The 14848-nt window shown below is 38.8% G+C and overlaps 1 protein-coding gene across 1 annotated transcript in view; it reads left to right on the top strand.

Annotated features, from left to right (window-relative positions):
* The first annotated feature begins 655 nt into the window (after positions 1 to 655).
* Positions 656 to 14848, top strand: part of SDHAF4 (succinate dehydrogenase complex assembly factor 4) — a 31444-nt gene continuing 17251 nt past the window's right edge. Inside the window, exon 1 of the mRNA XM_030315787.1 lies at positions 656 to 801. Within this exon, the coding sequence (XP_030171647.1) occupies positions 738 to 801 (64 nt within the window). The 5' untranslated portion in view covers positions 656 to 737. The remainder of the gene's footprint in view (positions 802 to 14848) is intronic.

Raw genomic sequence — 14848 nt, forward strand, 5'->3', positions numbered from 1 at the left:
AAAAAAATCTAGGGACCTGCACTGTGATTCTGTAAAGATTTCCATAAGTTACATAAAGCCTCCTGATCTGCCACATATGTTTCAAACACCACTGCAACTGTTGGAATTCAAGGGCCAATTGGCAGGGCTCCTTCCACTACAGCCTGGACCAGATGGCAAGCCCTCTTGCTCTGCACTTCACTCACAACTGTCATCTTTCAGGTCATCTAGTCAATGAGTCAGAAATCACGAATTAGTGCACTGAACAACTAGATGTTTAAAAAACAAAAGAGAATTGAGGGGAAAGAAAACTATTACACGGGCAAAAGAGTAAAAGGTACTTTTATCTTTGTATACTATAAAAGAGATCTTTCAAAAGACCTCTGCCTCAGATTAAGAGGAATACACGGAATTATTCCCTCATCCAACTTCAGCCATGATTTGGGATTTTAATCACCAGGAAGGTCAGGGTAGCTTGAGTCGCTCTTCGCGAAAAAGCTGACGCTCTCCATCCGCCTTTTCCTGCACACAGCCCAGGATGGGAGCACAGACTCCTAGAAGAGCTCTGGAAGCCCCGCCCCGCCCGGCCACACGCACGCCCGCCCCTCCGTACGCAGGCCCCACCCAATCTCAAGCACGCCCCGCCTCACGAGAGATCCGCCCCGCCTGTGGGTTGGGCTCCGAACTGCGCCGCTGGCTCCTTCTTCCTGCTCCTTCATCCTCTGCTGGGCCAGAGGACGCTGCAGGAGGTCGGCAACATGACTGTAACGAGGCTAGCTCGGTTGCTTGGCTACATCCCGGCCACCGCGTGGAGAGCGGCAAGTAAGGCGCCCGGCCCCGGGGCCAAGGTCGCGGGCGGGGTCGCGAAGGCCGAGCGCCGCGAGAAAAGCCTCCCTCGGGGAAGCCGCGTGTGTGTCGGGAGTCTGAAGGTGCTGGGTGTTGCAGAGCTTCTCTTCCTCGGCTCAGCCACCCAAGTCTTGGTCTTGGGCAGGTCCCTTCACCGCCCGGCTCAGGGGTGGGACTAGGGCTAGAAGATCACCCCAGCCCTTCGAGAGCCTGGACACCTGCGTCCTTCCGGTCACTGCTCAGGTCTGGAAGGGCAGCAAACATTCTAGGTTGTTTACTTTGGAGCTCTCAGGGCGCACTACGCTTTGATGCTCGTGAAAAAAAAAAATGGAAAAGACGGCCCTTGGGAACGAGAATCATTCATTTACTTTCATTTACTTATTTAATTTACATCAAAAAATGTAGCGGTTTACTGTATTAAAAAAAACTGGAAAAGTGCAGACGTCGCCCCACAGTAGCAAATTAGTATAATAAAAATTAGATGAAGTCGAATTGTTAACTACAAAGAAGTGTGTATGCTTTCAGTAAAAACTGACATTTTAAACCTATTTTTGTTGGAAGCTTTTTTCAATATTTTGAACTTAACCACAATTAGTTTAATTGAGGGCATCCTGGAGAAATTGTGTAAGTTGAAAACAGAATTACTGCTTCTCCTATTAATGAACTCCAGATTTCTATGCAGTTTGTTTTCTGTATTCATTTCTCCCCAGATATATTACTTGTTAATTGTAAACATTTAAATGTTCCAGGAAAGAATAATACAGAAAGTGAAAGTCCCATTTTTTTTTTTCAACGTTTATTTTTATTTTTGGGACAGAGAGAGACAGAGCATGAATGGGGGAGGGGCAGAGAGAGAGGGAGACACAGAATCGGAAACAGGCTCCAGGCTCTGAGCCATCCAGAGCCTGACGCGGGGCTCGAACTCACGCACCGCGAGATCGTGACCTGGCTGAAGTCGGACGCTTAACCGACTGCGCCACCTAGGCGCCCGAAAGTCCCATTTTTATCTAGCCTTCAAGGTAATAACTGCACATTTTGTTATGTGTTCATTCACCATCCCTTTCGCACTTGTGTTAAAAACTTAAGAATGAGGTATTTGATACCCAAAACACGTATAACACGAGTAAGTTATGAAGCACAGCTTACATTTATGAACCTATTTTCCAATTTAAGAAACAGAATATTTCTGTTATTAAACAGCAACCTGTGTGCTTTTTCCTGATGCAGCCGTGTAACTTTACATGTTTTTGATCTTTATAGAAATGCCTTCTTACCATTTGTATTTTACTTGCTTTTTTTCTACTAACACTGTATTTTAAGAGTCATATATGTTGCTGTGTAAGGTTGTAGTTATTTTCAGTTGTGAGAATATATCGTACAGTTTTTCCATTCCTCTTCTCAGTGGACATTTGGGTAATTCTGGAAACACCAAACTGGCTGCTACACATTCTTGCATAAGTTATGGGTGCTCTCATGCAAGGAGTGGAATTCTGGAACCTATGGTATAGGCCTTTGCAGTATTACAATGTGATACCAAGTTGTAAAGGCATTTTCTGTTCCTACTGGCAATTACGTTCCTACCAGCAGTGTATTAGAGTTCTTCTTGCTCCACATACTTGTCAATATTCGATAATCATCAGAAAATTTGATTTTTGCCTGTATAGGGTTTTGAAATGGTAGATCATTGTGATTTTGCTGTAGGCAAAATCTGGGTTTTATATCCAGTATCCTAGCTAAATTCCTTTTCTCTTTTAACTTATCCAATTAGAGAAGTTAAACATCTTTTCAAAATTTATATTAGCTTTTTTGGTGAAATCTCTTCATTTTCTTAATGGATTTTTTTTAATGTTTATTTTTGAGAGAGAGCGCGAGCAGGGGAGGGGAGAGAGAGAGGGAGACAGAAGATCTGAAGTGGGCTCTCTGCTGAAGGCAGTGAGCTCGATGCGGGGCTCAAACTCCTGAACCATGAGATCATGACTTGAGCCCAGGTCAGATGTTCAACCGAGTGAGCCAACTGGCACCCCCATTTTTTTTCTTCTTGATATTCTTTACATATATTTGAATGCTAAACCTTTTTTGGTTATGTAAGTGGCAAATAGCCCAGTTTGGGGCTGTTTTTGTCACTCCATGGTGTCTTTTTAAAAAAAATATACAGTGTAGCACAGTAAAATAATGGTTCTGCATGTACAATCACACATCTTCAAAAGAAAGTTGTCTTAAGATAATCATAATTATATTGTAATTTTGTCTTGATCTTTTGTTTATTGTCAGTGCTTTGTGATCTTGTTTAAGAAAGCCTTTTCTGCCCTAAAGTCAGAATTATTCTCCTATACTTTCGTCTCAAAGGACCATAGTTTTGCTTTTTATATTTAAGCCTTTATTCTACCAGGATTGATTTTTATATATGGTATGAGGCAGGAAACCAATTTCATCTATTTTTCATGTCAATAATCAGTTGTCCCAGGTCCATATAGTAGACCTTTCCCCCACTGATACAATGCCAGCTATCTTAAATCAAGTTCATAAACATATATGCATGGGTTTATTTCTTGGTTTCCTTTTCAGTTGCATCGATTTGTCTATTCCTGTGCTGATATTTATCAGCTGTCTTAATAACCATACCTTTATAATAAGTCTTAATATCTAATAGGGTAAATCCTCCCATTTGTTTTTCAGAAGTGCCTTGGCTCTTCTTACATATCTGCTTTGCATATCAAATTCTTTAAAAAAAAAAAAGTTCCTGTTGAGATTTGGTCGCTTCTCAATAATTTTTTAAATTATCATTTTCTGACTGCTGCTTGTGTATAGATACATAGTTGAATTATTAATGCTTTTGTATCCTGCAGCCTAGCTAAATTACTTTATTAAATAATTTATTTGTAGCTATGTGGGGAGGGTATGTATGCTAGGTAGACACTTATATTATCTGCAAGTAATGAAAATCTAGTTTCTTGCTTTCTAATATTTATATCTTTTTTTCTCTTGCTTTCCTTGCTCAGATTTACAGTAACATGTTGATATCTTGTTTGTGATTGTAAAGGGAATGTGTTCATACTTTAAGTGTCATATTAGCTGTAGATGTGCCCTTTATCAGGTTAATGAAGTCCTATACTATGTCTAGAAGGGTTTTTGTTGTTGTTTATGTATTTGTCTGGTTTTTAAGACAATAAATCTTGAAATTTACTGAACTCATTTTTCTTCATCTTCTCAGTGATTATATCATTTTTCTCCTTTAAATCTGGTGAGTTGGTGAATTGTAGATTTTGCTAATGCTCTAGCATTCCTAAAATAATTCAAATTGATCATGTATATTTTTTTAAGTTTTATTTATTTATTTTTGAGAGAGAGCACAAGGGGAGAGGGGCGGAGGGGGGGGGGGGGACCAGAAGATCCAAAGCCAGCTCTGTGCAGACATCAGGAGCCCAATGTGGGGTTCAGACCTTAAACAACTGAGTCACCCAGGCATACCATAATGATTATATTTTAATATGTTGGATTTGATATGTTTATATTTTGTTTAGAAATTGGCCTGTAATTTTGCTTTTTTGCAATTTCCTTTTCTGGTTTTGAAATTAAGTTATTCTAGCCTCTATTCGAGAATCAAATTCGAGAGTCTTCCACCCTTTTGCTGTCTTTGTTATATTTTGCTTAAAGAGGTTATTTATTCCTTGAGTGTTTGGTATAACTCGCTATAAAACTATCTGCTCCTTCAGGGAAGATTTTAAATTACTGATGTAATTTCTTCGACAGTTATTGCATTGTTTTATCAGGTTTTCTTTTAGTTTTGATAAGTTAAATTTTTCTAGAAAATTGTTCATTTTGTATACTTTGATTATATAGGCATAAAGTTCCCTTTTTAAAAAATTTCTTCTCTCATTATGTAATCTGCTTTTTAAATTTTTTTCCTGTTTATTTATTTTTGGAGAGAGAAAGAGACAGCCAGCAACAGAGACAGTGTGAGCAGGGTAGGGGCAGAGAGGGAGGGAGACACAGAATCCAAAGCAGGTTCCAGGCTGTGAGCTGTCAGTACAGAGCCCAACACTGGGCTCGAACTCATGAACGGTGAGATCCGGACCTAATCCAAAGTCAGACACTTAACTGACTGAACCATCCGGGCTCCCCCCATTATGGAATCTATTTTCTTCATGTTATTTATTTTGCCTTCTCTGTCTCTTTTTTTTTTTTTCATGTTTGCCTAACTAAATACTTTACAGTAGTTTTAGTCTCATCAGGGAACCAACTCTTGGTTTTGTTGATGCTCTCAGTTTTTTTTTTTTTTTGTTAAGTTTATTTATTTATTTTGAGAGAGAGAGGGCACAAGCTAGAGAGGGGCAGAGAGAGGGGGAGAGAGAGAATCTCAAGCAGACTCCACCCTGTCAGCATAGAGCCCGATGCAGGGTTCCAGCTCACAAACTGTGAGATCATGACCTGAGCTGAAACCAGGACGCAGCCAGTGGCTTACTGACTGAGCCACCCAGACACCCAATCTCTTACCTTTTTATGCCTTTTGTTTGTGTTATCATTTTCTTCTCTAACTGTGATTATTTTCTTTCCATTTTCTGTGTGTCTCTCTCTTTAAAACAAAACTAAACAAAACATGGAAACGGTGCATCTCCCATGGCGTAGTTGGGGCTGCAATAACAAGTTACCAGAGTGTGGTTTAAACATCAGACATTTATTTCTCCCAGTTCTGGAGGCTAGGAAGATCAAGGTGCCAGGACATCTGGTCTTTGGTGAGAGCCTACTCCTGGTTTGCAGATGGCCGTCTTCTCATTGTCTCCTCACATGGCAGAGAGCAGAAGGCCACAGCAGGCTCTCATATCTCTTCTTATGAGGGCACTAATCCCATTCATGAGGGCTCCACTTCATGACCTAATTACCTCACAGGGGTCACCTCCTAATATCACTACATCAGGGGTTAGAATTTCAACATATGAATGAGGGTGGTGAGGGGAACTCAAACCTTCAGTCCATAAAATGGGTCTTCTTTTTTTGTTTGTTTTAGAAACATGGTGTGGTGCTTGTTACATAAACAGCATGTAGCTGGATTTTGTTTTGGAGTCTGACAAGTTTATACCTTTTTAACTGAAGAGTCCATTTATAACCATAATTATTGATATAATTGGCTCTATTTCTACCATCTTTTTTCACCTTCTGTTTGTCATACTTTGAGTTAAATATTTTCTTGTTCCATCTTTTTTCCTTCTGCTGGTTTGGGAGATAAACATTGTCTTTTATTGGTTATCCTTGAAATTGAAATGCATACCTAAGGAAGTCTAAAGTTAACACCTTATCCTAAACATTACAAGGTGTGAAAATGCTTTGAATTCACTCACCCTCTACCTTTGTTGTTCACCCTTTTAGGTGTGTATATGTGTGAGTTCTCATGTATATGTTGGAATGGGTTGTGGTTTTGATAATCCCACATCACAGTTGTTATGGTTTTATACAGTCAATGAATGAAACTTTTATTTTCCTCTATTCTTATCTCACACTTCACCTTTGGGATCACTTTCTTAAAGTAAATTGCTTAGAAGTTCCTTTCATGACAGTCTTTTGTGATAAAGTTTCTTAGTGTTTTTTTGATATATATCTTATTTTTAATCCAAAAATCTGGTTTCTTTCACTTTTTGTTTTTTAAAGGTGGTTTTAATGGGTGTATCATTTTCTCATAGCTCTATCTTCTGGCTTCTATTATGGCTATGGGGAAGTTATCTGTCCAATTTTTGTTCCTTTATTAGTAATCTGTCTTTATCTGTCTTCTTAGATCTTCCTTTGATGTTGGGATTGTTCATTTTACTTTGTGTCTAGATGTACTTTTTTGCCCCTTTAATTTGGCATTTCTTTGTGCTTCCTACACCTGAAGATTCCTGTCTGCTTTATTTCTCATGGTCTTTCCATTATCTCTTTGTGGAATTATGATTAAACAAACATTTGTTAGACCTTCTCATTTTATCCTCCACATGTGTGAGCTTCTCTTTGGTTATTTTCATCTTTATCTCTATATTTTTTCCTGCATAATCGCTTCAGAACTAAATTCTAGACCACAAATTCTCTTTTCAACTGTATCTGTTCTGCTATTTAGCCCTTCCTTTGAGCTTTAACTTTAAATTGTTATATTTCTTAATTTCTGTGTTTTTTAAGTTGGTCTTGCATAGTCTCTTACTCATTTCTCCTTTTTTTGGCTTTTTTTTTCCTTGAACACATTAAATAGTTATTTTATATTCTGATGTCAGTGATTTCAGTATGTTGAATCTTTATGGTCTGGCCCTGTTTGTTGATTCTGCTGACTGTTGCTTGTGATGGCTTGTTTCCACACATATTTTCCTGAGATTCTCTCTGTGAGACTTACATGAGACATGGGTTGAGAGAGTATTTTTCAGAGGATTTGCTTCTGCTTTTGCCATGTGACCGGGGCACTTCAACTTTAGACTTGGGTCCACTTTATATAAGGTATTCCCCTCGGGGTTTTCGACCGTGCAGATGGCGTGCAATCAGGCATACATAAACATAGGTATGGTCACTTATCCTTCCTTCACAGTTCTCTTCATTAACTGGAAGTTTTTTTCTAGCTCCTTGTTCTTTAGACCAGCAGCATGAGCATCACCTGGAGATTGTTAAAATGCAGAATGAAGATGCCACTCAGACCTACTCAGAATCTGCTTTTTTAACAAAGATCCCCGGGTGTTTTATATGCACATTAAAATCTTCAGGCTTAATTACTTTTCTGAGTGCTGTGCCTCCTTGAGTCTTGGCCTCTGATAGGCTTTTTGTTTTGCTCAGGTTCAAAAGACTCCTCTCCCTGCTGTCCTGGGAGCTCTGTACCCTAAACTGTAGGTGAGAAAGGCAAAGGATATATGGTGGTTTAAGTGTTTGGTTACCTCACTGGACTGCTTTGTTAGTTTCTCATTATTTACTTTCTTAAAGGTTCTTTGATTAAAAAATTTTTGTATATTTTTCAACCTTTTTAGATGTTTTATAGCTATAGGTTTTTGGCATCTCTAATTTATCAAACTGTCAGAAACAAGTTCTGAAAAGTTGTTTGTTGTTTTAATTTTTTAACAGTAATTCAGTTTTTTTCTGTTGCTTTTATTATTCTTTAATAATTAAAAAAAATTTTTTTTAATATTTATTTTGAGACGGAGACAGCACGAGTGGGGGAGGGGCAGAGAGAGAGACACAGAATCTGAAACAGACTCCAGGCTCTGAGCTGTCAGCACAGAGCCTGATGCGGGGCTCGAACCCATGAACTGTGACATCATGACCTGAGCCAAAGTTGGACACTCAACTGACTGAGCCACCCAGGGTCCCCTATTATTTCTTCTTTTAGAAGGTCATCTTCGGGGCACTGGGGTGACTCAGTTGGTTAAGTGTCCAACTCTTGATTTTGGCTCAGGTCATGATCTCACAGTTGGGGAGTTTGAGCTCTGCTTGGATTCTCACTCTCCTCTCTACGCCCCTCCTCCACTTGCACCTAGTCTCTCTCTCTCTCAAAAAAAAAAGGTCATCTTGTTTCTTGTAATGTACTTGTAAACACAGTTCAGAGTAAGCTTTGGATAAGGCCAAATCACCCCTTGATGAAGAAGACATGGGCTTTATGGTGGTAATTTTGTTTCTCAAAGGATAATTTTTGCTTTAAGTTTGTCAGCTATTTCCCATGTAGTTGATACAGTCAGAAGCTTGCTGATGGCCAAAATGTAATACTAACATTAATATACAGCTAACTTTTGAATAATTTGGGGGTTAGGGCCTGAACCCCTGTACCATAAAAAGCCCACATATGACTTTTGGGGTGCCTGGATGTCTCAGTTGGTTAAGTGTCTGACTCTTGATCTCAGCTCAGGTCTTGATCTCAGGGTTGCGAGTTCAAACCTCACGTTGGGCTCCATGGGCGTGGAGCCTACTTAAAAAAAAAATCCACGTATAACTTTTGACTTCCCCAAAACTTAACTACTATTAAAGCCTACTGCTGAACGGAAGCCTTAGGATAATGTAAACAGTTGACTAACACGTATTTGCATATTACACATATTATATATTCTTACACTAAAGCTAGAGAAAAGGTTATTAAGAAAATCATAAGGAAGAGAAAATACATTTACAGTACTGCGCTGTAAAAAGTCCATGTGTATGCAGACCTGTGCAGTTCAAACTTGTTTGCTCAAGGGTCAGCTGTAATTACTGATGCTTAGTAATTACTGATGCTTACTGATTACTGTTGTTTGACAGGCAGAATTCATAGGAGTGGCTCTGGGGCTCACCTTCACCTCTTTGCTAATCCTTATCATCTGATAGACCCTTTTTTCTTGTTGTCTGCCCATCAAGCTACTCACATGTGTCTCACTGTCACCATGACTGCCAGGTTGCTGTGCATGGACTCGTTTCCAAAGCTATAAAGTTTGTGGGTGCCAAAGAGCACAATGTCCCTATCTTCTCTTGTACTGTCCAGAAATGAGAGGAATTCTCCACATTCTGTCACCCTGTTACCTGTCTGCAAAAATAGTTCTTGTAGGCCTCCCTGATCTCAGAGTCCCCTGAGAAAACTGGTTTTTTAGCTTTTCCTTGCAACTTTTTTTTCTACAGATAAAGGTCTACACTTTGCAACTCTTCTGTCTTTTCCAACAAACACCTACCTTCCTGTTCCTTACCAAAAACCCTTTTGTACGTTGACTCTTGTGTCCTAGAATTAGGCTCAAGTTATTATTACACTCAGTGTGCGCACATAGAGACATATGCATTACTTAATTTCTCTGAACTAGCCTGCAAGATAAGTAGAAGTACCCCCATTCTGTAAATAGGGAAACAGACTCAGTGAGATACATACAGTAACTTTGTCAGGGCCACATTGCTAATAAGTGGTGTCGCTATCATTGGGACTCGTGTGATTCTAATGCCCTTGGTTTGCAAGTTTTTGTTGGTTTTTTTTTTTTTACTTCTTTGTTGTATTACTGAAGCAAGGGGCCAAGCTGCTGTAATGGTTCTGCTGATGGGACAGGCAGGACACCTCTGCTTTGACAGGTAATTTGGGGATCCATGTTCTTTTCATCTCATTGCTCCACCATCTGTAGGGCAGTGCCGATGATCGGCCCCATATACAGTAGTAGAATTTTACTAGTTATTTACAACCTATGTTCTGAATGGTTGGACATATGTTCTGAATGGGCACTGTCTATACAAGTTATTAAATATTTTAAGTATCACCTTGCTCTGGATTTTGTCCACATCTGCATGGTTGAAGCTGGGTCCATGCCATGTCTATATTACAACCCAAGGAAATGGGAAAAGAAATCCAGGGCAGTTAGCTTGTTGCAAAATTAAGGCAACCTAAAATTTACACGTATCATTTTCGGTCACAACCCATTGGTCACAACTTGCACACATGGATGCTTGGCTGCAGGGGAGGCTGGGAAATGTAATCTCTGAGTGGTCTGATGCTCAGCTTAATAGCAAACAAGGTGGGAGTGGGAATCCTAGAACTAAATGGAAGAAGGGAAAAGTGGCTACTTGAGACATTTAGCAGTCTCCACCACATTGACCTAATGCCACTTTTTCAGAAAATGATTTTGTTCATATTGAACAGAATTACTGCAAATTAAAGACAGTCACACCTGCCCCATCAGATAATTGTGAGGTCTAGTGGCATGTCCTATTTTTAGCTTCTAGCACAGTGCCTGGCACATAGTAGGCATTTAACACATATTTATTACTTGTATTATTTACATTTAGTATATCTGTATCACTTAAGAGGAAAAAGATTTTTTTGTTTATTTATTTTGAGAGAGAGAGCAGGAGGGGCAGAGAAAGAGAGAGAGAATCTGAGCTGGCAGCGAAGAGCCCACCACAGGGCTTGATCTCACAAACCATGAGATCATGACCTGAGCTGAAACCAAGAGTCAGATGCTTTACCAACTGAACCACCCAGGTGCCCCAAGAGGAAAAATTTTTAGCTTCAGATTTTGTCTGCATTATAATTGGTAGCCAAGACTATATTTTGTGCCATTTTATGATTTTGTGTAAGTGCTTAGGAATTTCTACAGATTTGGAACATACCAAGATTAATTTTTACACTGAATATCATTTCAAGCTTTGAGTTAAGAGATTTTTTGATTTGCAAAAACAACCAAACCTAAACAAAAAGTGCTAATTTTATTGTATTGAGTTGAGCTTGAGTGCACAGGAGCAGATGGCTATTGGTATATGTTAAATACTTGCCGATTTTTAGGCTTCAAAGTGAGTTATTTGATGTACAGTAGCATAGACTTACTTAGTAACCCGATGCACAGTCTACTCAGTCATTAGCCACAATTTAGATCTAATCTGTATTATCACTGAATTATCACAACTTACAGCCTTTCATGCTTTACAAATTTGTAACATATTTGTAGATGGATAGATAGTTGGACATCAGATGATGGACTGAAGTTTCTATTGTGGAGGATGGCCAAACTTCCTAAATTGGGATATTTTGATGTCAAATTCTAAAGAATCCTACATTTCAGACAAGAAGTGACTAATTAACAAAAAGCCCATGATTTGGAGTGGAAATATCTTTCAGTTGAGCATTGTCCGTGTTCACCAAAATTTTCAATATAATTTTTCTAAATAGTTAATCACAATGAACCAAGATCAGATTGTTATATGAAGTATGTTATAATCACAAACTCAGATTTCTATATTTTCCATTTCTTAAATAAAAATAAATGCTGGGGCACCTGGGTGAGTCAGTCGGTTGAGCGTCCGACTTCAGCTCGGGTCATGATCTTGTGGTCCATGGGTTTGGGCCCTGCGTCAGGCTCTGTGCTGACAGCTCATAGACTGGAGCCTGCTTCGGATTCTGTGTCTCCCTCTCTCTCTGCCCCCCCCGTTCATGATCTGTCTCTCTCTGTCTCAAAAATAAGTAAACATTAAAAAAAAATTAAAGAAAATAAATGCTGCCTTATAAGATGTTATTACCAGTTTTTCTCTTTAGCCTTTTAGTATATGTTTAAGTATTATTATGAGAACATAAGAAAAAATGCAATATGTGCTTAGATACTGAAGTGGGAGTTTGAAGGCAAAATGATCTGTACTCTAAGTCAATAAATAAAAATTTTAAATAAATACATGTTTTCATTTTAATGTATATAGAAATTTTTATAAATTCCAGGTTGGCTGTGGACTGAGCCACCCAAGCGCCCCTGTAATTTTTTAACTTTTTTATAATTTTGTTTATATAATTTTTAAAAATTTTTGTTAATGTTTTATTATTTACTTTTGAGAGGGAGAGGCAGAGCATGAGTGGGGGAGGGGCAGAGTTTTTCTCAGCCAATTAATATCATAAATATGAAGCATTTATATAAGTGAGCATGTAGATGGGAGAAAACTATATTAATCCTGTAGATCATTGTCATAGCTTTATTAAAACATTCAGTTATATATTTTTTAATATTTGTGTTTTGTGGGCTCTTGGATTTGTGGGAGAATGCTAGTTTGTATTCCAGTTGGTCAAACTATAATTTCTCTACTCACTCATACAGTAGATAAATGAAGAGCCTGATGTACTATTTTGAAATTGCTAATACAGTTTGTATGTAATTTTAACTTTATCTAATCTTACAAACAAATCTTATATAAATTCCAAGTTGGCTGTGAACAGTGTATATGTATAAAAAGACACACACACACACATATATATATAATATGTGCATATGTGTGCATATATATATACACTTATATATATACATTATACATATATATATATATATAAATACATAAAATTTTTCAAAGTAATTTCTGTGCTCAACATGGGGCTCAAACTCATGACTCCAAGGTTTCATGTTCTACTGACTGAACCAGCCAGGCTCCCCTATATATAATTTTTTTAACTTTTTTAATGTTTGTTTATTTTTGAGAGAGAGAGACACACACAGAATGTGAGCAGGGGAGGGGCAAAGAGAGCGAGACACAGAAACCAAAGCAGTCTCCAGTCTGTCAGCACAGAGACTGACGTGGGTCTCGAACTCACGAACTGTGAGATCATGACCTGAACCACTGAATCGACTGAGCCACCTAGGCACCCCTATAATTTTTTATTTTTTTTATAATTTTGTTATATAATTTTTAAAAATTTTGTTAATGTTTTATTTATTTTTGAGAGAGGGCAGAGCATGAGTGGGGAAGGGGCAGAGAGAGAGGGAGACACAGAATCTGAAGCAGCTCCAGGCTCTGAGCTGTCACCACAGAGCCCGGCACGGGGGTCAAATTCACGAACCGCGAGATCATGACCTGAGCCGAAGTCAGACGCTTAACTAACTGAGCCACCCAGGCACCCATGTTTATATAACTTTTTAAAGCAGAGGGTAGGGTGATGTAGTGATAACTAGAATATGAATAAAATACATATAATGAAAGAAAATTCTAATTATATGTAATGCTACCAGGAGCTTCCAGATAATACTATGATGATAATAGATAAAATTTGTCACAGTACTCAGTGCTATGCATGAATTGTCTTATTTAATCTATTTAGCAACTCATGAGCTAGGTACTCTTACCTTCAATTTAGACAGGAGGAAACAGATTTAGAAAGGGTAAGTCACTTGGGGTGCCTTGGTGGTTCACTCAATTAAGTGTCAGACTTTGGCTCAGGTCACATACTCAGGGTTTGCTGAGGGTTTGTGAGTTCGAGCTCCGTATCAGGCTCTCTGCTGTTAGCGCAGAGCCTGCTTCAGATCCTCTGTCTCCCTCTCTCTCTGATCCTCCCCCGTGTACATTCTTCCTCTCTCTCTCTCTTTCTCTCTCTCTCAAAAATAAATAAACATTAAAAAAAAAAAAACTTTGTAAGTCGCTTGACAAAGGTCCAACAACTAGTAAGTGCTTGTATTAGTTTCCTACTGCAGCTGCAACAGATTGTCACAAACTTAGTGGTTTAAAACATTTTCCAGTTCTGGAGGTGAGAAGTCTCTGGACTGAAATCAAAGTGTTAGGGATATGTTCCTTCTGGAGGCTCTAGGAGGAGAATCTATTTCCTTCCTTTTCCACCTGCTAGAGGCTGCTACAGTTCCTGGACTCATTGCCCCTTTCCTCCATCTTCGAAGCCAGCAATATCCATCAAGGCTATTTCATACTGCTCTCTCTAGTTCTCTCTTCCAGTTGTCTCTTCCCCTTTTAAGGATTCTTGTGGTTACAGCAGACCCACACAGATAGTACAGGATAATCGCCCTGGTCCAAGGTCATCTGATGAGTAGCCTTAATTCGAACTGCTACCTAAATTCTCCTTTACCATGGAACCTAACTTATTCATAGATTCTGGGTATTAGGTTCTGATCTTCAGAAGCCATTATTCCACTTAACCACAGTGGTGGAACTGGAACTGGTCCCTACCTTGGTTTGCCTTGGAGCCATTCCTTTAGAAAGTTGAAAACCCAACCCTGAGGTCATTTTTTCAGGGTGGGTTAGCCTTTTGAACATTATCTTGACAAGGGTTGCATAACTTTCATAGTACTGAAAGTTGTTCAACTTTTCTCTTTATAACCTATAGTGAAAGTGATCTCACTTTTATATTGTAAATGCCTAATACATTTTTAAATGTTAATTGGCAGGAAAAGAAGACCATGATTAGGATTCAAATATATTTTAATTAGGATTAAGATATATTATTTATTTATTTATTTATTTTTCTTCAATATATGAAATTTATTGTCAAATTGGTTTCCATACAACACCCAGTGCTCATCCCAAAAGGTGCCCTCCTCAATACCCATCACCCACCCTCCCCTCCCTCTCACCCCCATCAACCCTCAGTTTGTTCTCAGTTTTTAAGAGTCTCTTATGCTTTGGCTCTCTCCCTCTCTAACCTCTTTTTTTTTTTTTTTTCCTTCCCCTCCCCATGGGTTTCTGTTAAGTTTCTCAGGATCCACATAAGAGTGAAAACATATGGTATCTGTCTTTCTCTGTATGGCTTATTTCACTTAGCATCACACTCCAGTTCCATCCACGTTGCTACAAAGGGCCATATTTCATTCTTTCTCATTGCCACGTAGTA

Source organism: Lynx canadensis, chromosome B2, assembly GCF_007474595.2.
Source record: "Lynx canadensis isolate LIC74 chromosome B2, mLynCan4.pri.v2, whole genome shotgun sequence".
NCBI lineage: Eukaryota > Metazoa > Chordata > Mammalia > Carnivora > Felidae > Lynx > Lynx canadensis.